Source organism: Pan troglodytes, chromosome 6, assembly GCF_028858775.2.
Source record: "Pan troglodytes isolate AG18354 chromosome 6, NHGRI_mPanTro3-v2.0_pri, whole genome shotgun sequence".
In the NCBI taxonomy this organism is placed as follows: Eukaryota; Metazoa; Chordata; class Mammalia; order Primates; family Hominidae; genus Pan; species Pan troglodytes.
The window spans coordinates 170,425,082-170,451,116 of NC_072404.2; the positions used below are offsets into that span (position 1 = coordinate 170,425,082).

The following is a 26,035-nucleotide window of genomic DNA, read 5'->3' on the forward strand; positions in this document are numbered from 1 at the left end:
AACTTTCTTCTCCTTTGGCCCCAAGCTTCTGTGCCCTCAGTTCACACTCACCCAGAATGCAAAAGCATTTGGATTCAGTGCTGTCCCCTCTGGCTTTCTGTCTGTCATTTGGCCTGGAAAGGATGATCAGAAATGCCATGGACAGTTACAATTCGACTCAGTAACTTCCACATGGCTCATGAATGTCCTTGGCCACCCGGGAACTGCAGCCCTCTGCCCCCCAAGTTAATTGCTAAATGATTTGCAAACTTAAACAATTATACATTCTCTCTTGACTTGCCCCAAAGAAATCATGTTAATTTATGACACACTCACATGATCCTGATTAACAAACCTAGACTAAATTTGCATGTGGTAAAATGCAATACAGACATATATTTTAAAAAATAATATAAGCAGGTTTTTGCCAACTCTTTTCTCCCATGGTTTAATGACCTACCATCCTGGTTCATACGTTTTTTAACACCTGACTTTGGATATTTTTTTTAAATGAATCGATTTGTAGTCATTGCCTGGCTGCCTGTGGGGAAGGAGCTCCTGCCGTTGGCAGACACCTCGGCAGCCAGGCGTGGGGTGTCCTTCCATCAAAGCAACGCCAGGGGGCAAGAAGCGTTAACAAAGCCCGGGCCGCTCCGCACTCTCCCTTTATCTACCCGTGTGTGCGTGTCACACTTTCCAGGGCGAAATGTCATTTTGCAAGGTTATACATTTCCAATTCCTCATAGAGCCTTATCGCTCATCATTTACCTCTTGGGCACAAACAAACAGCCTCTTTAAATAAAGCCAGGGAAGGGAAGCATATACCTTTGTACAATTAAAAATAGCACAAGAATGCCAAAATGTATTGGACCTTGCTGTTAATCCGACTTACCTGGCTGACACTCTGGCCTAATCCTATTTTCTCCTCGCATTAGAATGACTCTACAAGGCTACGTTTTGTTCTTCGGGAGCACAGTTTACCTGGCCAGTGGGCTGAGGATCAGAGAAGCCTCACCACCTAAGGTGGGGAGAGGGGCTGCAGACTGCCCAGCCTGGCCCCAGCCTGCTGGAGGTCCCAGTGCAGAGCCTGCTTGGCGAGACAGAAAGCAAACGAAATCACTCAAGGGAAACTTCGCTGGAGACAAAACCCATTCAATTTCCTGAGGATTCTGCCTTCTCTCAGGAATTATTTGCTTTTGCCGAGGCACATTAAACAAATTAAACACTAAAAATGGAAGCTCCTTTGCTTCCTGGCTCAGAAAATAGTTTTTTTTTAAAGGATATAGTACGAACAGTAATACAAATGAAAGAAAACAGTAACACTCTAGCTCTCTAAAATAAACTCATGTGGGCACCTAAAGTCCTTTTTGGCAAATTCTTATCTTGTGGGGCAGTGCAGACGATGGGAGCTCGTGCTAAACGGCTGCTGTCACTCTGCTGACATTCCAGGAAGCTTCCACGCAGCTACTTGGGCATCTTTTCACACCTTCACCTTCCAAACCGCAGTCCCTGGTGATCCTGACTTTTTCAGCCTGGCTCTGGGTCCACACGGGGCTGGAGAAGGGGATTTGGTCTGAATGGGTTCGTGGAGGGTGGGGCAGGCGGCTGAGCTGAGGAATGCGGTGGCGAAGGAGTCAAATACTGTTACTTCGTATTTTAGGAATGTATTTCTCCTGCACACCCCTCCCTCCCCTGCCCACCCCCCTCTCCCAGTATCATTGCTCTTTGAAATGTCATGAACTTGGCGCTTTCAGACCAAACCGCCGGGCTCAGGCCCGAGACAATGGGATTGTCAGAGGGCCAGCGCGGAGCTTTTTCTGCGTGTTCACGGAGCGTTAAGCCTTTATCCCACAGAACGGCTCTGTCTGACCGGGTCAGACAAAAGCCAACTTGCACCTTCCGCTCCGAGGGGATCTGGGCAGAGCCCGGGTACAGCCCTGCGCGGCCCCAGGGAGAGGGGGGAGAGGGCGCGTGTCCCCAGCCCTGCCAAGTGGCGTGGGGAGCGCGAGGCCCTCCTCGGTCAGAGCCACCAACTCTGGTCTCCGTGGACATCCCCCTTCCCCCGCCCGCTCCCGAGGCTCTAGGGCGGCCTCCTGGCCGCTGCCTTCTCGGACCCAGGGTCTTCGGCCTGGGCTCCACACCTCAGGCCCCTCAAGTAATTGGCCTCTTGGTGGCCGGGCACTGCCTTTCCGGCTGCTCTCTGCACCCGTCTGCCCCTCCGGCCTCCCCTGGCGGCTACAGGCGTCCGGGGCCCTCGCTCCCCAGCTCCAGGCGTCCCGGGAGCCAGGCGCGCAGCGGGGCGAGTTCTTGTGTCCGTGTGAGCGCGGACGTGTGTATGCGTGCGCGTGCACGAGCGTGAGTGTGCGTGAGCGTGAGTTTGAGTGTGCGTGAGGGTGTGAATGTGTACATGTACACGAATGTGAGTGTGAGTGTGCATGAGCGTGAGCGTGCGTGTGCGTGCGAGTGTGCACGAGCGTGACTGTGAGTGTGCGTGCGTGGAAGCGCGGCGGGGAGCCTGGCTGAAGGCCTGCTGCCTGCATGGCTGTCAGAGAAAAACAGAAGTGGGAGCCTGCTGCGGGCTCCGAGAGGACTTGATGGGAGCCCTGGCGCGCGCTGGGCACCGCGCGGTGAGTGTCGGGGGTGGGGGCCGCGGGTCTTCAGCAGCCCCTGCCCTGTGCGGACCGCCGCCCCGAGGGTGCCTGCTTGCGGGTCCGGGGCTGGGCGTGCCTGGCTCCCCCTTGCCCCCTGCTCCACCGGCAGGATTCAAGGGACAAGAGCTCTGGGCTGCGGAGAATTGCCCTGGCTGGCCCCGTCCTGCAGCAAAGGGCGGGCGGCGCGAGTGGAGTGTGCGGGGCAGGCTGGGCGGCAGAGGGAGCCCAGGGGAGCCCATGGCATGGCACCGCCAGTGTGGGCTTATGAGGAGGTGCAGGCCGGGACCTCAGGCTGTGGGCAGGACCGCAGGCAGGGGCTGGCAGGCTCCAGGCAGGCTCTGGAGGACCCGGGATTGAGGTATTTATGCAGTGAGAAGGCAGGGGTTTGGGCGTTCTTTCTCCCCTCTTCCTCCTTGGAATTCAATTTCTTCGAAGGGCAGGGGGCAGGCCGGGAGGGAGGGACAGAGAAAGAGGCCGCGAGCCACAAATGCCGCCCCCCATCTGTTCAGCAGGGCTCACTTCCTGAGGCAGGGGTCCCTAGCACAGGGTCTGGGGAAGGCAAGGTGGGGGGTATAGGCAACCCAGATAAGGAGGGACTTGCTAGGAAGTGACCCTGGGTCTTGAGGGGCTGGTTCCATCCCGACTGGTCCCCTGGTGCCTGGAGGGCTGTGGAGGGTCCCAGGCCTAGAGTTGGGGGCTGAGTGGGAGGACGGGCCTCACAACCTGGGATTTCTTTCCAGCTTCTGGGTCTGGATCTGGGCCTCCAGTCCCCAGCTGTGAAGCAGGAAGGGAGGGAGGGAGCCTTTCTGAGACCCTCCAGCCTCTACCCTGCAGGAAGAGGTGGATGTAACCTTGAGCATAACCTTGAGCAAGTCCTCCCAGCTTTTTAGGCCTCCACTTCCTCACCTGTAAAAGGAGCTGATGGGGGTAGACCATGTCGAATGTTACTTCTGGCTGAAACATTTTTTGTTGTGTTTTGTTTTAATTTGTGCAGAGTTGGACCTACTCTCTCACGGTGCAAATTTATTTCATTTCAATTTCCGAGGCCAGGCATAGAATCCCTGTATATTCCCAGGGACAGTGACGCCTTATGCAGAGGATGGGCAACATAGAAAATAACCCTACCTGGGGGCACAGACAACTTATTCTTTAAAATAACCAAATGAAGCTAAATTGAAACAAAATTTTTTTTAAGTGAAATGAAACCAGTGATGCTGAGACTGAGTTGGCAGGCTGGGGAGAAGACCTGGAAGCGTGTGTGGGCTCTCTGGGGAGTGCTCCTGGCTGGGTGCAGTCTCGGGTGGCCGGGCTGGATAGAGGCGTTTCAGGATTTGATGGGAATATTTGGCCTTGAGCTGTCCCCACTATGCAGAGGCCAAGGCCTTCCCTCCACTGGCTGAAGTTGGTTGGGCTCTGCCCATCCAACCGAGCCTGCAAATTACTCACGGGGGGCTGCTAGCGCTGCCTGTGCAGGCTGGGGCCAGATGGGGACACTTTGTGGGGGCTGGCCAGCCTGGGACAGCAAGCAGCTGCTAGATTATTCCAACCCCTTTCTGTGTTCTTCACACCAGCAGGGGCTGGGGAGGCCGAGAGCCACAGCACAGCTTCAGAGAGGCCCCTTGGAGGTGTTCACAAACCCCCTGCTTCCCAGGAGGGGCACCCAGGTGTAGTTCCAGCCTAGCCTCTTTTCCCACGCCCGCCTTCTCTGGGGGGTGTCTCTGGGGGGTGTCTGGTCTGCGGAGCAGGGTCCAGACCTGCTTGTCCCCACGCTTCTCAACGCCTCCCCTCCACTGCCTCCTGCCTGGCTTCTCAGCAGCGGTGGGTGCTGGAGGTGGACTGGGCCATCTCCCCAGCCTCCCCAGCCTCCCCAGCCTCCCCAGTCCTGCTCACCTGGTGGGGAATCACTGTCTGATTGTCACTTTACCCATCTGCATCAGCTTCCTGGCATTGCCTTAGCGAAGTGCCACAAACCGGGGGGCCTACACAACAGGAATGTGTTCCCCCACAGGACCGGAGTCCAAAGTCCAGGCGTGGGCAGGGCCCTTCCCACCCTGTTGGCCTCTGCTGTCTCCAAGAACGCTTGCTCCCTGGGCTCAGAGGTGCAGCATCCCAAAGCCACCTCTGCCTTCGCCATGTGGCTCTCACATGGTGCGTGTCTGCCCTTCCCATCCCGGCTCCTGAAGGAGAGCACTTGGAGAAAAGTGGGGATGCTCTATTGCTGCTCTCCCCACTGCTTGGTGTACCCCTGACGCCCTCCTGGGCCCTCACACCCTGGAGCACCCTGTCCCTGCGCCCGCATTGAACCAGAATCCAGGTCCAGCCAGGGCTGCGGCACAGCAGCACCAACGACGGGCGCATGGGGACAATAGCTGGAGGAGATTTGGGGCTCAGAAGAGAGGTGCTCCGGGGAACCCTCAATTGCTCATTTTGGCAGCATCTCCACTGGGTCTACATGCCGGGCAGCACACAGCCAGGACTTCAGGTTGTGTCCCCTGACTCGGAGTGGAGAAGGGGCAGGTGCTGGACCTGCAAACCTCAGACCCCACGCCTGGCTCCTGCTCTGTCTACGGTGTTTGGGAATTCACTTGGCCTCCAGGAATCGGCTTTTTCCTCTGTGAGATGGGAAGGCCATTTGGTATCCTAAGTACCCAATGGGCTGAAGATCAAACAAGATACAGGGTACGTGAGTTCTAAGAGCAAGGCTGAGTGTCACTGTTGGGGGCGGGGGTCCTTGCTCCCAGAGCTCCCAAGATGGTGGCGGGCGGCTTCCAAGACGGCCGCAAGCCTCTTGCTCTCGGACCTGGGCTTCTTGGCTTCACGGATTCCAAGGAATGAACCCTTGGGCCATGTGGTGAGTGTCATAGCTCTATTAGAATCCGTGGGTCACAGAAGAGAACTGTGGAACCCAGCGACTAGTGTTCAGCTCGATTAGGATGAACCCGGGCACTTAGCCGTGCAGGAACAATGGCGAGCCTTTAGCCCGATCGGGCATGGCAATGGGCGCCTCGCTGGATCAGAAGCGCAGTGGACACCCTGCTGGATCCGGAGGGATGGAAGTCGGCGGCGGGTCTGCAACGGCGGCAAACAGCAGTGGTGGACAGCGAGTGAGAGCTCAGCTCCAGCCATAACAAATACGGACCAGAAGAGTGGGCAGTTGCAAGATTTAATAGAATGAAAACAGAGCTCCCATACAAACGGAGGGGACCCAAAGAGGGTAGCCATTGCCAGCTCGAATGCCTGGGTTTATATCCGGATCATTGTCCCTCCCGCTGTGCTCTCAGGCAATAGATGATTGGCTATTTCTTTACCTCCTGTTTTTGCCTAATTAGCATTTTAGTGAGCTCTCTTTACTACCTGATTGGTCGGGTGTGAGCTAAGTTGCAAGCCCCGTGTTTAGCGGTGGACGCCGTCACCTTCCCAGCTAGGCTTAGGGATTCTTAGTCAGCCTGGGAAATCCAGCTAGTCCTGTCTCTCACCACCTGGGAGCTTTGGCTCTTTGGGTGGTTCTAAACAGCATCAAGATTGAGACCAATGTTATCTTTGGGGTCTCCACCCCCTGAAAACTGCCCCTACTTGCTAGTTCCTGCCAGGAAGACCCAGGTGATCAGCTTCCCTCAAAGCCCAGGGCAGAAGCACTCTGGTGGCCCCAGGTGCCTAGAGACAGGCAGAAGGGAGACACCTATGAGTCACTCCTCCACTTCTTCCAGAGACCATGCCGTCTTTTTCTTGTTTGTTTTTTGAAAGTGTCAAAAAGCCATGAGCACAAAGCCTCCCCTCTGCTCTGTGAGTCCGGGAATCTGGAATAGAAACAGAAGCTCTCATCCCCAGGGACACCTTTCCTGGCACTGCTCCCCAGCCTCCTCCCAGCTCCAGGCTGAGAAGGGCGTCCCTCCTCCGTGTCCCTGCAGCAGCCAGCACCGAGTTCTGCCTCCACCCCAGCCACAGTGTGCTGCCATGTTGTGTTTCTGGGCCTGTCCCCGATGTCGAATCCTAGAGGCTAGGCCTCTTGTCTCTGTATCTCCAGGACAACAGGGTGTTTCACAGGCCTGCAGGCAGCAGGTGCTTAACAAATGGGTGTGAATGCAACCCTGGTCACCTCTCTGTCCACGGGGATGAGGAAGCTCTCCCCTTTGCCTGGAAGTTGTATTCCAAAAAGACATGACATAAGGTAGCATTGAATCAAAGCATCCTTCCCACCCTCAACTCCATAGACAGGGACAAGAAGAGAAGTCTTGTTGCAATGAGGAAGGAAGAGATGTAGGTTAAAATCCAGACAAGTTACCACAAACCCAGAACATTTAGGATTCCAGCTGTCACGTGCGGGGATCCAGATGCTGCCATCAGAGGGGTGGTGCTGCAGACGGAAAGCAGCTAGAACAACTGGCCGCGAGCCCCTCCCTCTGCAGCCCTGGGAGATGACTTCTGAAAGCCATCTCAATCCCAAACCGCAGAATGATGCCTCAGGCTGTGGGTAATTTCCCAAGGCCACGATCTCAGATAGGACCCCTTCACCTCCCAAAGAGTTTGCTGGGCTTTCCCCAGTCTTGGGCGGACTTGGATGAGTGATCTTCCCTCCCTGCTAGAACCTTTGTGCTTGCAGTTCACATGAACTTGAGCATGGATCTAATCATAGGGATGCAGGCCCGCAGCTGTGCAGACACAGATGCTGCATGAATGCATGCCTGCAGAAATGACGGATGCCATAATTCAAACGCTGAGGCGGCAGGCACAAGGGCCGGATGTGTGTGCACACTTCCCACGTGCAACGAACTCCTTCGGTCCTCAGGACACATCTGTGAGGGTGGCCTGAGATCACCCCCATTTTGCAGATGAGGAAACAGATGTGTGGAGGGCCCGGGACACACCAGGCCAGTGTCTGCCGGAGCGTGGGCTGTGCTGTGGGGGTGAGGGGCAATCGTGGGCCAAAGCCAAGGCCTTGCTCCTGGGGAATCCACTTAGCTTGACTGCTCGGTGGCCACCTCCGCCCATCTCCACCCAGGGGAATAAGCACTGCAGCTCATGTGGGGTGGGGGCAGTCTGCACGCTGGGGGTAGATCCACGCAGATTCTGTGCCTCCCACAGAGGGGCTGAGGGCAGCACTTGGGTGGCTGTGTCAGGAGGAGCCCAGCCCAGGGAGAGGGTGTGTGCAGCTGGAGTCCTGGCTGCCAGGATCTAGGCAGCGGGTGCTTGGGCAGAGCCAGGTCTCATCACGGCATCTCTCAGGCAGGCCTTGTCCTCTCATCTGCAGAATAGGGCTACTAAAACCTCCCGTATGGGGTTGTTGAGATGAACCAATTGGGGAAAATGGAAAGTACTTTGAAAAGTTTGAAGCTGTGTACAATAGCCATCTGTTGTCCTCAAAGTGAGTGGTCCTTGGGGGCAGGCTTGCTACAAAGTAAACAACCTGGGGCAAAAGGTTTTAGTTGTTTAGACCAGAACACACTGCCTTTCATCAGTGTGGGAAAGAACTGGATCGGGAATTAGACCACGTGGGCTTCAGCCTGTCAAAAGGTGTTTTCAAGTAGCTTATTTTAAGGGCCCTTTTATAATAGCTCATTAGCTCAAAATGTTTGACATTTTATATCTGAAGATGGGGCGAACAGGTGCCTTCATCAGGTGGGAATTCTGGGGGTGCTGTTGTGGCTAAGGGTGGTCCCTTTGATTGTCATTCATGTTTTGTCTTTCCTTCAGTCCCCTTGTGTCTAAAAACAATGCATTCTTATTGGGACTGCAATTTTGGTAGTAGAAAAGCCTTTTGGTCTCAGGTTCCTGGGGCCATGTGGCCATTGGATGAAGAAGCATTAGGTGGAGTTTATCTAAACTATAAAATAGATTAAGATTAAAAAAAAAAAAGAATAGGCTAGCCTTTGTCAAGGGGAGAATTAAGATAAAAAAAGAAAGCATAGGCATCTCCAGGGTGTGCCCACTCTATGGCCCTAGGAACAAAAAGCAGACACTCCTCCAATCCCATCAGTTTCCAGAAGAAGAAACTAAAGTCCTCAGTGGTCCAATGAGTTACCTGATAGCTGCTTACTCTCCCACTCTTACTGATTTCATCAATCCACAGGTTTGTACTAATGAGTCATACCTGCAAATTTTTCAGTCCAGTTAGGAAGACAAAGCCACTGACAAGAAGCACCAAGGGGAGGGCAAGGGCTCAGTGTCATGGAGAGTGTGCCAGGCGGTAGGAGTTCCTGGAAGGGAGGGAAGCTCCGCAAAGGCTGAGCCTTTCCCAGGGCTCAGAGGAGGGCAGGGGTTGACCAGAGAAGGCCTCCTCTGCACCTGTGCCCCATCCTTCTAGTCTGGGCCTGCTGGGCTTTCCCTTGCAGGACTGGTGGCTTTCACAGTGAAGACTGTAGAAGGTGTGTGCACTCCCCCGGCCCCTGTGGTTGTCCCAGCTCAGTGACAGCATCCCTCCTGTGATCTCTGTCAGCCCCAGGAGCTGCAGCGGTGCCCCCCATCAGACGATTGGCTGCTGCCCTCAGTGGCTCCCGGAAGCCAAAGGCAGTCTACAGCCGGCCTCAGTGAGCCTTTGGGGGTCCTCTAGTAACCGGGTTCCCTGAGCTCTTCCTGTGTGCAGACTGTGCTGTGTTCATTGCTGCCCAGCAGCGGGGCAGGTGGGGCAGGTGGGCCAGGGCTGCTGTAGCGTCCACCCTTCCCAGAGAAGGGGAAGAACAAAGCCCCAGGAAGGAAATGAGCTGCTCAAGGTCATGGGTGGCAGTGAGGCGAGCCCCTGGAACCTGAGGCCATGCCACGTCCTCTGGGGTCAGATGGGAGCGGGCAGGGAGGGGCAGGCAGCCCTGACCCAAACCTTGGGAAGTGTGTCTCTTGTGTGCGGTGAAGAAGCGTAGTTCCCCATTTTAAAGTGGAGAGGACAGATCATTTGTAGGGGGGTCACCAGGTGGCAGGGCATGGAGCCAGAATTTGAATCCAGGTTTCCTGATGCCAAAGCTGGCCAATCCTCAACTTCTATGCTGAAGTCAACCTTCAGGCCAGGCTGGTGCTGCCCTGGCTAAGAGGCACTGGCCATGGAGCCTCTTCTCCTCCTAGACACAAGCCAGATCCTCCGTACGTAGAGGGGCTCCCAGAGCACGACAGGCATGGGTGCCACATCCCAGCAAGGCAGCCCCAGGTGGACACGCTGGGGTTGGGGGGGGTGGGGCTTGCTTCCCAGGAACATGGACCAGGTACAAGCGTCCAAGCTGGGAGGATGCTTGGAGAGCAGCTGCCTAGTGGGAGAAGATCAGGAAAGATGCCCTGAAAGGACTTCGGAGTCAGGGCCCATCTGTCCCCTGGAACCACACAGTATGCACCACCAACTCTGGAAAGATTCAGGTGAAATGCTCAATTTCTGCCTTCTTTAGAGGACTGGGCTGTATGAATGGTCATATATTAAGTGGGAGGTGGCAGTGACGGGCTGGCACAGATGAAGCTGTCACTGCTTACATCAGCTGCTGAAATTATGTGCTCTTTGAACTAAGCAAGGGAGAGCCAAACTCTCTCATTTATCTCTGTGAAGTCCTCTGGTCATGTTTATACCATGAAATAGGACGGGAAATCTGAGCAGAAGCACCTTGGCCTAAAGCTTAGGAATCCGCTTGTTGAGTGCCCATGGCCATCAGCACTTCCCAGCTTCAAGGGAGCCACAGCCAGAGATTCAGAGATGCGTGGACAGAGGCACCAACATGCTTCTCACTCAAACCACAGCTCAACTCACTGCATTATGTGCCAAGGGCAAGGAGGGTTCTCATCAATGTTGGTGACTAAAGACATTCACATCCAAACAAATTCAACATTATTTCTTCTTTTTTTCTTTCTTTTTTATTTTTTAGATGGAGTCTCGCTCTTGTTGCCCAGGCTGTAGTGCAGTGGTGTGATCTGGGTTCATTGCAACCTCCGCCTCCCAGGTTCAAGCGATTCTTCTGTCTCAGCCTCCCTAGTAGCTGGGATTACAGGAGCGCACCAGCATGCCCGGCTAATTTTTGTATTTTTAATAGAGATGGGGTTTTGCCATGTTGGTCAGTCTGGTCTCGAACTCCTGACCTCACATGATCCACCCACCTCAGCCTCCCAAAGTGCTGGGATTATAGGTGTGGGCCACTGTGCCTGGCCAACATTATTTCTTGAGAACAGTGTGTCTTCATAAATTGCGTATGTTTGAGTGGGAAAAAATCATTAAGAAAAAAATTCACAGTATAGTATTTCTTGGTAAATACCACAAAAAGGCACTTTGGGAGGCTGAGGCAGGTGGATCTCTTGAGTCTAGAAGTTTGAGACCAGCCCAGGCAACATAGCAAAACCCCGTCTCTCCAAAAAAAATACAACAATTTGTGGTGTTGTGTGGTGGCGTGTGCCTGTAGTCACAACTACAAGGGAGGCTGAGGTGGGGGGATCACCTGAGCCTGGGAGGTCAAGGGTGCAGCGAGCCCTGATCACACCACTGCACTCCAGCTTGAGTAACAGAACAAGATCCTGTCCCAAAACAACAACAACAAAAAAAAAAAAAAAAGAAGAAAAGCATAATGCATTTATCTCCCAATTTCATTAAAATATGAGCGTGACACCCTGTGTACAAGGGCTGTATACTAACCTAATGCTGGCGTGGCTGAGAGTTCACAGTTCACGTAACTGAGCTCAAAATCCTACCGTCTTGAAAGGGTCCGTGCCTGCTGGAGTCTAAGATGTCGGAGAGCTGGTTTCAATATGCACAGCCTGGGAGGCAGGATTAATAATGCATCCTCCTTCACAACCACAGGTTCTACAGCTGTGGATAATATTGCAGAGAAAGCGTAGCCAGTGCAGTCCCTGAAGCCAACATGTGAACGGCCTGGAGTCAAACGTTTAAGGAACCTAAGCTCGAAATGGCGATGACTTCAGAAAATGTGCAGTCATTCGATACCCAAATGCTTCTTTCCTTTTCTATGTTCATATTAGACCTCGTGATAAATTGAGGGAGTTAAAGCAGTCTGTTTATTTTAGGTGGGCCCAGCCCAGTTATGAACATGTTGAGACCTAGGAGGCCAAGAGGACCCACCTAAAACCCTCCCCCGTTAAGGGCTGATGTGGTACCCCTGCAAACCCACTCCCTCGGGGCAGGAGATGCCTTCTCTGCAGAGTCCTGTTTCTGAAATCTGTGCAGTGTGTCCAGGTGAGTAAAGATCAGGACACCGTGAGGGAGAGCTGGGGGTACCCAGAGCTCTGCACAGGGGTGGGGAGGATGGCCAGAGCGGTCCCAGGTTGGAGATACGTGAGGAGAGCCGTGAGCCTCCTTGCCGCCCAGGGCCCCGTGTCCAGCCCACCTGCAGGGAACAGACCTCAGCCTCGCTTCCCCCTGTGGGGCCCATGTCCATGAGGGTTTGACCCTAGAGACAGAATACTCTCAGATTGCAGCTTTCAAAAGTCAGCGCACTTTCTAAAGGGCTCCCCAAATGGGAAATTAGAGTACTGTGTAATTCTGTAAGGTTTCTGGAATTTCCGTCCTAAGCATTGGAAAAAAGGGTAAAAATCCAAAAAGTCAAAAGAAAAGAGCCATTTACCATTGCTTAGAAGAAACAGTATAAAATATGTGCATTTGTTTTTCATGGAAAGTATGAAAAACCAGTTATGTGTTGCTTTAGGAATTGGGCTGGGCTTTGAAAGATGGACAAGACAATTTAAAATTCAATTTTAAATTAGTGATGCTTTCTCTGGAATCTCCATTTTGTGCCAATAGCCCTAGCAGCACGAGATCAAATTTTCCTTAGATATCAACCAAATGGCTTTCCTCGGAAGCTCAGGGGCGACCCACAGAGCGAGGGAGGGCCTTCTCCTGCCACCTCACCAGCGCAGTCAGAACTGATATTTCTATGAGATGCCAGGCGTTTTGCTGCTGTCTTTGGTGACAACGATGGAAATGCCATTTTGCACAGACCGGGTTTGAAAGACCTTTTCCAGACTTGCTTTGGGAAAAGCACGGTTTTGCACTGAGATGGGTGATCTTTAGATGATACCTGGAAGGAATCCCTGGGGATTCTTTGCGGTGTGGCTCTGCCTGCGGATAGATGTCCCAGGAGCCGTTGAAAGGTGGCCGGCCATTTCTCATTTCCCCCCATGATGGACTTTGCCCGGCGTTCCATAACGGCGCAGCCTTACCCACCTGGCCAACTTCAACCTTTCTACCCAAAGCACCAACACCGAGCCTGTGTCTGGTCTTTGTGTGAAACACTTTCTTCCTAAGTAATCCTAGGGAGGAGGAGAACCCGGGACCAGGAGAGAGGTGCTGAGAACAGGCCCGGCTTCCCACCTGCCTGCAGGGCCTCTGCATGCTGGGGACTCGGGTGACTGGGTACGCAGGTGCCTCCCGCCATCTTTGCTTGGCGGTGCTCACCAGGCAGGTTTCTTTCTGAAGGTGTCTTCTGGGAACAATAGCGTGGGGTTTTTTCTTCACATGGCTGGGAATGGCATTGTCTGGAAGAGGAGGACTAGGGCAGGTTCCGGGGCAGGCGTTACCCTGAGCAAACACTATTTTCTGCTGTGAGTATTTTGGCTCCAGTGAATCAGTGTGTGAATGCTCAGCAGTCCCACATCAGAAAGCCAGCAGCTGCAGAGCACTCATCCACAGGCGCAGACAAAGAGGCTGCGATCTCATCCGCGTTGCAGAGGACCGTGAAATGGTGACTTACCCCAACTTGCATCTCTTCCTGTTCTCCAGGCCCATTGTTCCTCCAGCCACGTTTCTGAATTTACAATATTTAATTGCAGCTTCACGAAAAAATAATCCCTGCTTAAGGATGTTCTAACAATGGCATGCCAGGGAGCCGGCTCATAATCACACAAGGTAGTGAGTGGCCTTGTGTGACTGCTGAGCAGAGGGCCTGGGCAACCTCTGAGGGTTCCTCCTGCCCCAGGGACCAGCAGGACAGATAAAAACCCTCTCGGAAGGGATTTGCACTCACAAATGTGAAATCATGTGGGTTAGCCCTGGGGACAGCTGCTGCCACCCTCGGCTTCATCCAGAGTTCTGTGACTTCCAGCCACCACGGACCAGCCAGGCATATCAGAACTTAGTACTCACCTACCACATGAGGTCTGCAGTGAGTCACCTGGGCTCATCATCAAATACAGGACAAGAGGAGGAAACAGACCTGCCACCTAACCCTTCCGATGTGTCACCCCTCTACCCCATCCCTGCCATGTGAAGGGAAAAGAGTCAGTAATAATGTTGGGTGGGAGTGTTGGGCTGTGGTTGAGAGTTCTTATTAATACTTTATTCTTAAACTTTCTTAGAAACAGGGAACTTACCCTATAAAGGGAACCAGCAATTTATATTTAATTAATTAATTAATTTTTTTTTTTTTTGAGACGGAGACTCACTCTCTCGCCCAGGCTAGAGTGCAGTGGCGCGATCTCGGCTCACTGCAACCTCTGCCTCCTAGGTTCAAGCAATTCTCCTGCCTCAGCTTCCCAAGTAGCTGGGACTATAGGTGCGTGCCACCATGCCCCGCTATTTTTTTGTATTTTTAGTAGAGACGGGGTTTCACCATGTTAACCAGGATGGTCTTAATCTCCTGACCTAGTGATCTGCCCACCTCGGCCTCCCAAAGTGCTGGGATTACAGGCGTGAGCCACTGCGCCAGGCCAAATTTTTTTTTTTTTTTAGAGACTGGGTCTTACTCTGTCACCCAGGCTTGAGTACAGTGGTGCAATGATAGCTCACTGTAGCCTCAACCTCCTGGGCTCAAGCAATCCTCCTGCCTCAGCTAGGACTATGGGCATGCACCATCATGCCTGGTTATTTTTAAAAAATTTTTTAAACTTTTTCATAGTGATAGAGTCTCACTATGTTGCCCAGGCTGGTCTCAAACTCCTGGGCTCAAATGACCCTCCTGCCTCGGCCTCCCAAAGTGCTGGGATTACAGACATGAGCCACTGCACCCGGCCTGGAACCAGCACTTTCTAAGAGAGTCAAGTTCAGGAGGAGTTGGCCTGCTGGAGATGAATGTGCATGGGCTTTGGAGTCAGCAAAGCCAAGCTGGAATCCTGCCGCTGCACAGCAGTGAGATGTTAGCAACGGATTTAATTTTCCTGAGCTTCCATTTCTTTTATCTGTAAAATATGGTTAACCATGAAGTGATGTTGTATTAAATGAGATCCTGGGTCTGAAGCCTTAACAAAATGGCGACACACTGACACACTCGGTGCCACCATGCCGCCGCCATGACCCCATGGCATCACTTTTGTACGGAGCTTCAGTGCTGGGCTCGCACTCACAGAGCAGTTTGTGGAGCAGCTACTCCACGGTGGTGGAAGCAGGGAGACATGGCACTCATGGTTTTGCCCTGGAGAAGCTTACAGGTCCCACAGCCGTGAAGGCAAGGAGGCACGAGGTTGTCTGGCCAATGCTGGCTCCAGGCGTGACCCGAGTGTGGTGCTGAGGAATGGGACAGCTCCATGGAGGAGCTGCCTCTCAGGGGGTGGTCAACAGGGAGTTTGGGCCTGGGGGTGCCAGTGAGGCAGGAAAGGACATTTTGGCAAACTTCAAAGCACAGGGCCATGGCAAGACCAGCCATGTTCCTGGAGCTTCTGGGGGTCCGAGGTGTGCAGGTGCATGCGAGATGAGGCTCAGGGCAGCATGTGAGGCTTCTATCCTGTGGGGAAGGGGAACCGGGGCTGGGGGTGGGGGGGCGGGTTGTGATCAGAGAATGACACTACCATCTTTTTGTTTCAGGAGAACAATATTGCCAAGAATATCTGGATGGATGGAGGTGGCCGGCAAATCGTCAGAAGCAACTCAGACAGTCCAGAGGAGGATGGCGCAGAGCCAGAGGAGGCACAGGGAGGCGGCAGGCAGATCTGAGAGGCATCACCAAGGCAGCACTAAGGAAGGAGGGTAGGGACAGTGACTGCCTCGGGCTGCTGCAGCTCAGGAGGCCGAATGATGCCCTTCACCAAGCAACACACGATTGTAGGTTTAATTATTTTCAAAAGACTTCGCCCTGCTCTGTAGGATTAGCGGCTCGATTGGCATTCTGCCTGCTTCACAGATGTGCCAGCCGAGGCTTGGACAAATGCAGTAATTTGCCTGTGATCTTGTAGCTAGCAAGGGCTGAAACCAGAACTAGGGCCTCTGCTCCAAACTGAGCACTGTTTTGACTGTTCCACAGCTACTTCCCAGGACCCCACAGAACAGCCAATGCAGGGAACTGTGCCCCCATCCGCTTCCTTTGGGACTGCCTTCCTCTGTCCCCTTGGTGCTCAGGGCCCTACGTTTTGCCTCTGTTGGGGCCGGCTGCTGACTGGCACTGCCTGGTGCCCTCCTGGCTCCTCCCACAGTTTCCCAGACCCCGGAGGTCCCAGCACTCACACTGCGGGGCCGACAAACAGCAGGTGTCCTTGCGTCTGACTAAAATGACATCCACTTAGTGTGGTGACATTGGTTATTCTGGGTTGCCCAGATGCTTAGCTCGTTGTTGAATGTGAGAACTGGGGAGAACTAATTTCTTCTTAATTCATGTCCTCTTTGTTAGTGGAACAATTTCATTTCAAAATGAAAACACACTTGGGAGAAATTTTTAAAAAGGGATTCTAGTAGTGAAGAGATGGAGAACAGCTGTTCAGGAATCTTTATTCCTTTCCACTCTGCCCCAGCTCCCTGGATCCTACCCCAGCACCCCAGGCCATTTAATCACTCTGTTCCCTGCCCTTTCTGAGCTCTTCCTTCCTTAATTGCTCATAACTAGCATCTCAACACTTCATGATTGTCTCCCAGATATGGGTTGGGGTTGTCATCCAGTGGGAACCTGGGTTTTCTAGCTGGTGAAGACACTCCTGCAGGCATGAACCTTGTTTTGGTTTGGTTGTTACTCTCCGTTTCCGCATACCCTCCACAGTGCTTGAGACATAATAGTAGCTCAACAGAGGGGGTGCCGTGGCTCACGCCTGTAATCCCAGTACCTTGGGAGGCCAAGGTGGGCAGATCGCTTGAGTGCAAGAGTTCAAGATCAGACTGGACAACATAATGAAACCTCATGTCTACCACAAAAAAAAAAAAAAAAAAAAAAAATAGCTGGGTATGGTGGCACACACCTGCAGTCCCAGCTACTCGGGAGGCTGAGACAAGAGGATCGCTTGAGCCCAGGAGGTTGAGGCTGCAGTGAGCCATGATGGCGCCACTGCACCCCAACCTGAGCAGCAGAGCAAGACCCTGTCTCACACACACACAAAAAGTAGCTCAATAAATGCATGACTGGATCTCACCTGAGGAGGGAAGAGTGAAGCGAAAGGCGATGAATTGGAATCACCCTGGCGGCCTCTTTAAACCAGACACCCTCAATCTGTACTTACACACATTGGCACCCACAAGGGGAGCTGACTGAAGGCTGCAACGTGAGTAGCAATACAGTGGTGACGGCCACCGATTATGAAATAGGACACAGGGATACAGCGGAAACACTCCCCATGGATAGGGCATGTGGTGAGAGGCTCTTCTCAGAGTCACATTCTGCTGGAGCTGGCTCCTGGCTCACACGAGCCGGCCGTGCACATCTCTCTAGCGCCTGGTTCAGACTCTTCTCTTCTGAGGCTGGAAGTTGGCCTTGGTGGGGGCAGCTCGTGGGGTGCCCCAGAGCCGGTTAGTGACCGTGGCCCCGCACAGCCTGCTTGGTCTCCTGCTGTGTTACCAGGGAATGGGTTCTTGAGCAGCAATTGTGCCCCCGTGGCAAAGGGAAGCGAACACAGACTTTGAGGGTTTGCTTTTTAAACACTTGAGGTCTCATAAGGCCTTAGTCCAGATGTAAGCAGAAAACCTGGGTCTCCATGGCCTCAGACCAGCCAGCTCCCAAGCCCAAACCTCACCTTTAACATGGCACAGAATCTTACAAAACTCTTCCCAAGATATCAGTAATAATAGGTCATGTTGATGTGGCTCTTAAGATGGGCCAAGCTCTAGTGCAAAGAACTTTCTATGCATTAATCATTTAATCCTTTCGAAAACCCTATTGGGTGGGTAACAGTGTTTCCCTCCAAGTTGAGGAAACCGAGTGCTACAAGCTGAATTGTGTGTCCCTAAATGCTATGTGGAAGTCCTCACCCCAGAACCTCAGGGCGTGGCCTTATTCAGAAGCAGTGTCCTTGCTGATGGAATGAGTTAGGCTGAGGTCAGGCTGGAGTGGGCAGGGGCTACTCCAATATGACTGTGTCTTTCTGTGTCCGAATTGGTGGGTTATTGGTCTCACTGACTTCAAGAATGAAGCCGCGGACCCTCGCGGTGAGTGTTACAGTTCTTAAAGGCGGCGTGTCCGGAGTTTGTTCCTTCTGATGTTCGGATGTGTTCAGAGTTTCTTCCTTCTGGTGGGTTCGTGGTCTCGCTGGCTCAGTAGTGAAGCTGCAGACCTTAGCGTGAGTGTTACAGCTCTTAAGGCAGAGCGTCTGGAGTTGTTCGTTCCTCCTGGTGGGCTCGTGGTCTCACTGGCTTCAGGAGTGAAGCTGCAGACCTTCGTAGTGAGTGTTACAGCTCATAAAGGCAGTGTGGACCCAAAGAGTGAGCAGCAGCAAGATTTATTGCAAAGAGAGAAAGAACAAAGCCTCCACAGTTTGGAAGGGGACTGCAGCGGGTTGCAACTGCTGGCTCGGGCAGCCTGCCTTTATTCTCTTATCTGGCCCCACCCACATAGTGCTGATTGGTAGAGCCGAGTGGTCTGTTTTGACAGGGCGCTGATTGGTGCGTTTACAATCCCTGAGATAGACACAAAGGTTCTCCAAGTTCCCACCAGACTCAGGAGCCCAGCTGGCTTCACCCAGTGGATCTTGCACTGGGGCTGCAGGTGGAGCTGCTTGCCAGTCCCGTGCTGTGCGCCTGCACTCCTCAGCCCTTGGGTGGTCGATGGGACTGGGCGCCATGGAGCAGGGGGCAGTGTTCGTTGGGAAGGCTCGGGCTGCACAGGAGCCCACGGAGGCGGGGGGCGGGGGGCGGAGGGGGGGGGGCGGGGAGAGGTTCAGGCATGGCGGGCTGCAGGTCCCGAGCCCTGCCCTGCGGGAAGGCAGCTAAGGCTCGGCGAGAAATTGAGCACAGCAACTGCTGGCCCAGGTGCTAAACCCCTCACTGCCTGGGGCTGGTGGGGCTGGCCGGCCACTCCAAGTGCGGGGTCCGCCGAGCCCACGCCCACCCGGAACTCGCGCTGGCCCGCAAGCACCACGCGCAGCCCTGGTTGCCGCCCTCGCCTCTCCCTCCACACCTCCCAGCAAGCTGAGGGAGTTGGCTCCGGCCTTGGCCAGCCCAGAAAGGGGCTCCCACAGTGCAGCGGCGAGCTGAAGGGCTCCTCAAGTGCCGCCAAAGTGGGAGCCCAGGCAGAGGAGGCGCCGAGAGCGAGCGAGGGCTGTGAGGACTGCCAGCACGCTGTCACCTCTCACTTCTAAGACCAGAGGAGACACAGAGACACCTGGGGGAGACCAAGTGGAGACGGAGACGGGAGCGATTTATCCATAAGCCATGTGACGCCAAGAGTTACCAGTGGCATCAGCAGCTAAGAGAGGGCCTGGGACAGACCCTCCCTCGAAATCTCCAGAAGCAGCCAGGCCTGCTGACCCCTGGGTCTCTGCCGTCCAGCCTGCAGAGCTGTGGGAGGATACATTTCCACTGTTTTCAGCCCCCGGGTCTGTGGCACTTTGTGAAGGCTGCCCCCACAGAAGAAGACACTGAGTCTTTGAGAAGTTAGGAAGCCCTGAACCGTCCAAAGACGCCAGGAGGGAAAAGGGTGGGAGGCGAGGGGCCAGCCCTCCATGTTCACGTGGGAAGCCGGAGCCAGGCTGGAGCTGAGGCCTCCACTCACCACCCAGGGTGCGCTCCGCTCACTGCCGCCCCCTGCAGGCTGCCCCTGCCACCGAATCCCCCCACGTCATGGACTGCGGCCTCGCCAGCTGCCAGCCACACACTTGCCACGTTCCTCCTCCTGTTCTCCAGCCCTGCCTCTGCTCCTGCTTCCCCTGCTGCGTGGAGACCCAGCACATCTCTTGAGCTGTGTGGCTTCTCTAAGGTGGCATCCGAGAGTTCCCCAGTTTTCCAAGAAGAGATAAACAGAACTTTTTCTCCATGACCAAGATGTCTTTCTCTCCACAACTCTGGTGTTCAATTCTTTTTATGCCAGGGAAACAGTCTCAATTTTACACTTCTACTTAACACCCGACAATTTTCCTGTAACTATTAGTGTTCAGTAGTTGTAACTATTAGGGTTCAGTAGTTGTAACTACTACTACGCAAGGAGGCGTTCTGGCGACCAGAAAAGGCTGAGGAAGGACAGGTGACAGGTGGGGCCACAAACCTCAAGGCAGGAGTGCGGGAGGAAGCACAGCACCTGGGACCACTGGCAGACCCGTCCCCTGCCTCGGAGATGCTTGTCCCTCCCACTGAGATCACCGCCCGCCTGCCCTAGCACTGACGCACTGACCACGTTGCTGTCCTCAGGGCAGCCTGTCTCCCTTCCCCTCTGACTGGCATCCCCCTGCAGACCTGGCCTTTGTATGCCTAGAGCCACACACAGTGCCTGACTGTGATAGATGCCAGCCAGGCTTGATCACGGCCACAAGCTCACACTCCGGGGCAGTCAGCCTGGCTCCAGCCCCAGCTCTGGTGCTTCTAGATAGCTGGTGAACCTCTGTGCGCCTCCGTCTCCTCGCTCACAGAGGTAATAGTGCTTGCCTCATTTGGGTGTTATGAGGATGAGGGGAAAAGGACCAACCCTGTGCGATGCTGGGATGTGGCCAGCACCCTGGAGGCAGCCCTAGAAAACTCCCTCCCACCAGCAGCCTAGAGTCCACAGCACTCCCAGGGTGCCCGGGGCCGGGCTCCCCCGTCCCATTGCCCTGCCATCCTGGGACATCACCCTCACCTGGGTGACTGAGGGGCAACAGCCCCACATCCGTGCTGCAGGTGGAGGGAGTGGGAAATGAGAGCGGATGGCAAGCAGCCTCCTCCATGAGGACGAGTCCTGAGGAGAGGGCGTCTCTGCACACCCCCCTGGCCACCCCAGCTGCAGCCCCGCTGACACTCGTTGGCCAGGTTCCATTGCTGAAAGGAGTTAGGGGAGTCTGGACACCATGGGACAGTTAGCAGACTCAGCCCCAGAGTGTAAAACACAAAGCAGCTGTCATCTCGGGGCCAAGGTTTGCTTTGCGAAAGAAGCAGAGATGAAGGCCATGTGGAAGCCTCTGTTCGCTTCGTGCACACGATTCTGCACCCACAAACAGCCACGGTGCTAGGGGTTTCCACATGGTGTCCCCTTGACGCTCACAGAACCCCGGGGAGGCTGTGAGGTCACCCCATTTTCTGGATGAACCTCACAGTGGGAGAGGGATTTGTCACGGTCACACAGTCCAAGCATGTAAGAGAAGAGGTGCCTTCAGGACTGGCACCCAGGCGTCACTCCTGTCCCCCACTCCCTCTGCAGAAGCCCCTCAAGCCCACCGTGTGCCTGTTGACTTTCGCCCTGTGCAGCCTGCTCCAGCTCCTGGTGCTGTGCTGCGTGTACCATGCGTGCCCCTGTGGCAACAAGTCACCGACTCATCTCGTTTCCTTCCCGTGCAGATGCTTCGGGTAGCAGCCCAGTGCTCTTCACTGGACTGAAGGCACCTCTTCTCTTTAGAGAGAGAACATTTTCAAAGGTTAAGCCTAAAAATCAGGACAGATTTTACTTTGTTATTGTTGTTTCTTGAGGCTTAATTTTTTAAAAGCCTGTGTGCTGGCTGCTGATGGCCTTGATGAGAAAGTGGCCGTCAATTAAACAGACAAGGGGGATCCGAGGAATCCAGGTCAGCACGATTTCCTGATCTGTGGCAGTGACCGTGACCTGACTGGACTTGAGCTGGAACTTCAAATAACACCGTTAGCTCCTAATCATATCAGAGGTGATCTAACATGACTTCCCACACCATCCCCTTTCAAAGATGCAAGTCACATGGGCACGTCTGTAAAATGCTGAAGGCTGCACTGTGTGAGCTGCACAAATTCAAAGTTTTCTGACTTTGCCAGCCCAGTAACACTGCCAGGTGCCAGCTTGTGGCATTTCTGTCAGAAACCCAGCTGGCATGAAAGTGGGTTTTTAATCCAGCCTGGAGTAGCCCCTGCATTCAGAAATTCTTTGCCTGACTACAGAAGTCTAAATCAGGACTCACTTTCCCCCGAGCTAGAGGAGAAGGAATGTGAAGCCTTGGAAAGAGTCGGCACCATTCTGGGAGTCAGATTAGTACACCCCAAGAAAGGGAGAGTGGCTGGGCCAGCTGCGACACAGTCCCCAACTGCTACCCGTTCCTCCACCGCCCACCAAGCCCAGAGCAGCCTCCCTCAGCCAGAAGACAGCTCGGAGGATGGAAGACTGTTCAACTTGTGGCTTAAGCACATTATTAAAACCAAAGAGGAAAATTCTTTGAAGAGACGGGGTGGAGCTGAATTTAAGAGAAATAATAAAAACCATGACCAGGTTTTTCCGTGTCTGTTTTTTCTCCCTCATTTCTCCAGCAGCCTGGGGAGCACCGATAGAATAATTCCCCGGTCATTTCATCATGGAACTTCCCTTTCATCAACCTTCCACTGATCTACGTTGCCTGTGGAATAAAGTCCAAATGCCTTTGCTTGATTCTCCCTCTTCTTCCTCACCAAGCAAACGCCTTTTTAAACTAATAATGGTGGCCACCTGTGTAGAAAGCAGAAGGAATGAGGCAGGTGTGGGACAGGAAACGAGGTTGCTAAGGTATCAGTCAGCCACTGCTGTGACAAGGCTGCATAACAAATGGCCCCAACGTGGAAATGGCTTCCTGCAGCAAACGTGTGTTTTTCTTGCTTTGGGGTCTCTGGGCAATGAGCAGCCCTGCATCAGGCTGTTGGTCAAGTCTGTTCCACATGTTTCTGATTCTGGGATCAGTGGGGTCTGGGAACACTCTCCTGAGTGGATGGCAGAGATGCCAGAGAGCAAACCAGGCCGTGGATCACACTTAGCGTCTCTGCTTAGATGGGGTATTGTCACTTCTGTTCATGTTCCATTGGCAGCAGTCACCTGGCCAAGGCCAAGTCCCAGGGCAGGAATGTGTACTCCGTCCACCACAGCGGGGACCCTGCAGAACCCCATGGCACAGGTCAGACAGGCACCAATCTGTAACAGGCGGTGAAGAATTGAGAGCCATCTCTGGTTCACCACACGTGCACTGTCTGAGTTTTTGGGGGCTGCCCTAGCAAATATTAATACCATGGGTGGCTTAAACAAGAGCTTTCCTTCCTCACAACTCTGGAGGCTGGAAGTCCAAGGCCAAGGTGTCAGCAGGGGCTGGTTTCTCTTGACCTCCCCTCCCCCCACCCCTGCCTTGGCTTGCAGTCAGCAGTCTCCTCACAGGGCATCCCTCTGTGTGTGTCTGTGTCCTAATCCCCCCTTCATATAAGCATACCAGCTATATTACACTAGGGCCTCCCATGTGACCTCATTTAACCTTCATGACCTCTGTAAAGACCCCAGCTTCACATACAGTCACATTCTGAGGTCCCAGGGATCAGGATCCAACATACGAATTCAGGGGATTCAGCCCACAGCACACACCTTCTTATGTGCTTCCCCCAACCTGTAAGATGGCAGGTTATGTGCATAGTAGAAGGAAGAGCGGGTCCAGGTGCACAGACTTTCTCTGTTGGGGGCTTACAACCCATGATGCAATCATGTAGATGCCCAGAAGACCACTAGGACGTCCCATTGATCTTCATCATAAGAAAGACAAGAGCAGTGCTGTCTCTGGTTGTGCCCACAGAGAAGGGAGTAAATAGTGAGGATTTTGTAGCCATGGGAACAAGAGGTCCTTTCAGAAGAAATGACCTTTGTTCTGGACCTCCAAGGGAGAGCAAGGTTGTGGGGGTGTTAGGAGCAGGGAGGGGAGAATACTTTGACTGAAAGTCTTTGCGGTGTTGGGGTGTCGTGTGCCTGGCATGGTGGGTGAGGAGGGAGCCGGGCAGAGGGCCTGGAGGGCAGAGAGCATCCCAGGAGGCCATGTTCTTTGGAGGGATTGGGGGCACAGCAGAGAAATGCAAGATTTCGCTGGTCACCACGCTGCAACCAGGAGCAGATCTCGGACAGAGAAAAGTAAGCCCAAATGGCCTCGCACAGGGTTAGAGACCAGGACCAGTACAGGACCCTCCAGGACACTGACGGGACCTGGCATGCAGGCTGGGACCGCTCTCCAATGAAGCTGCCAGGGTTCAAGCCCAAAGCCTCTCCCAGAGACAGAAGTGACCCAGGAGCCAGGGCAGGAGTCCGCAGATGCTGTTGTGTACCTGGCGGGAGCCGTGGGTGAGCCCAGCAGGGAGGGCTGGCAGCAGACCCTCACTGGCAGCCACTTGGGCCTCTGGCTCCAGGAAGAGATGGGTTTTTGAGTCTTCAGATTAAAGGGCTTTACTCCCAGGGGCTGCGGAGGCTGGACAGAGGGGCTAAGTGGTGGGGACCCAGTAGATCTGTGACACAGTGTCAGCCTGTGCTGCTGGCATGGGAACAAGGATGAGACCCAGGATTCCTGGCCCCACTGCAGCCTCCCATACCTCTCACCTGGTTTCCCAGGCTCCCCTTGGCCCCAAACCCACCTCACCCACCTCACCCTCATCACACCTGTCAGCTCCAGCCCCTTTCCTGAGCTACCCCATGCCAGGAGCTGGGGCTGAGACTCCCACTGAACCTTAGCTATGGGACCAGGCCAGGTGGCCAGATTCACAGCCCCCCAGTTCTAACAGCCTCTGCGAGTCAGGTGGATTTGATGGAGGGTGGGGGTTGAGCCTGGGAGGAAGCTCAGTCCATGCAGGCAGCCCCCAGCTGCCCACTGCCCACCCACCCCTCAGTGGCCCCCTCTCTACTGCGGGGATCCCTGGGGGAGCCCCTTCCTAGGGGCAGGTGCCCTCCTGAGCCTCGGTCACTAGCACCTCCCAGAAGGAAACAAAGGGGTGGGGAGCGGCCTAGGGCTCTGGCCTTGCTGCTGGAGGTGGCTGGAGGGACAGCCACCTCCAGGCACCAGGCAGGGGTCTGGCAGCTAGGGAGTGACAGCGCAGACCTGCTTACTTGCATGCCATATACTGCAGGAGACCTGCCACCACCAACCCAGGAACAGAGAGGGAGAGACCCGCTCTGGTTTGAAGATGTCAGCACACAGCAGATTAAAAGTTTAGCCTGGAGGCTGCTGTCAGCCACTCAGACGCATAACTTTATACGGTTCCAGAGACGTGTGGTGCAGGAACTATGATGGGGAGACGACAGCAGGACAAGGGCCATGGGGTGGGGAAGTTGGAGGTGGGCAGCCCCTGCTGGGGCTGGGGATTGGGCTGGTGCAGCCCCAGGCTGGAGGTGGGTGACTCCACCCTTTTATTTTCTGGGGCCTGCAGGTTCGGGTCCCTCAGCCCGGGCAGCAGCGTGGCTTCCACACCACGGGCCCCCCAGCGGGGCCCATCTTCCTGAGAGGTGGGGCGCCTGAGGGACTGCACCAGCATCCCCTTCAAAGCTTTCCCTGTCCCTTTTTTGCCCTCTCCCCAGAACACCTCCCCCAGGGCGGCTGCTCTCTTCTCCACTGGGCAGGGGAGGAAGCAGGACCAGCACTCGCCCAGGGAGGTGCCAGGACCAGAGCCCATCCCGGGAGGTGCTGCCACCTGGTCCTGTCCCCACTCACGCTGTGGAGAGGGCTCCTGTGGGTCAGAAGTCAGTTGGCACAGGCCCCTGCCTTCATCCCCAAGTGGTACCCATCATCATTACATGGCACCTGTGGCCCCACCACCGGGTCAAGGGCTGAGCTCAGGGCCAGCATTCCCATCTCCCCGTCTCGTGCCTGCCCAGGCCTGCTTGTGGTCTTGTGAGGAGGTGGCTCTGCAGGCTGCGGCCCTGGAAGGGGGATTCAAGCCCACCCGACCTGCTGAGGCAGCACAGGTAAGCGTCCTGCGCCTGGGGTCACCTGCCCCGCTGCCCCGGCCCCAGCACCACCGCCCGGAGGAATTTGTGGGTGTCAGTTCCCTGCTTCTCTCCTATCAGGAAACAGCTGCTTGAAATATTTTTTAAAGGAAAATATGAAGAATCAATTAGAAAGAGAATATCAAACAAGATTTTCTTGTTTAAAAAAATGACAAAATCCCTCCGTATTTAAACTGAGTTCGAGAGAACCGTCCTGGTGTCTTTCTGCCTTTTCTGTGCTGCTGGCTTGGAAGCCTGACAGCAATTCTCCCAGTTTCTGAAATCCTTTTTTCACAGTCCACGGGGTGGTGTTTGCGAGACACGCAGCAGAGGGCAGAGCTAGAAGGGGAGACACAGCCGGTCCCTGGGAGAGCCACAGGCTGCCCCCGAACCCCCCACCTGTGTGCTGAGGCACGGTCCCCTCGGCTCGCCCAGTACGACTCGACTGGTTACAGGACCCCAGACTCAGTCCTCGCC

At 54.4% G+C, this 26,035-nt stretch overlaps 1 protein-coding gene across 4 annotated transcripts; it reads left to right on the forward strand.

The window, feature by feature from the left end:
• The first annotated feature begins 2,038 nt into the window (after window positions 1-2,038).
• LOC739205 (uncharacterized) lies at window positions 2,039-22,080 on the forward strand. Of its 4 annotated transcripts, none has more exons than XR_008536319.2 (4): window positions 2,039-2,606; window positions 11,610-11,778; window positions 13,971-14,092; window positions 15,337-18,568. XR_008536319.2 is itself a non-coding variant. In XM_063815862.1 (3 exons), the coding sequence occupies exons 1-2, from the start codon at window positions 2,415-2,417 to the stop codon at window positions 15,463-15,465; spliced, it is 321 nt and encodes a 106-aa protein (XP_063671932.1). In that variant the 5' UTR covers window positions 2,071-2,414; the 3' UTR covers window positions 15,466-15,498; window positions 21,187-22,080. The 4 variants fall into 4 exon arrangements, 1 of the variants encoding a protein (XP_063671932.1); XR_678632.5 differs by lacking the exon at window positions 13,971-14,092 and adding an exon at window positions 12,343-12,543 and having other exon boundaries at window positions 2,041-2,606; XR_678631.5 differs by lacking the exon at window positions 13,971-14,092 and having other exon boundaries at window positions 2,059-2,606.
• The last annotated feature ends 3,955 nt before the right edge of the window (window positions 22,081-26,035 follow it).

Coding starts and splice junctions, on each gene's coding strand:
- LOC739205 (XM_063815862.1), top strand. CDS start 2,415: ATGAGCGTGAGCGTGCGTGTGCGTGCGAGTGTGCACGAGCGTGACTGT. Junction 2,607..15,336: donor CGCGCGCTGGGCACCGCGCG/GTGAGTGTCGGG, acceptor TTTTTGTTTCAG/GAGAACAATATTGCCAAGAA.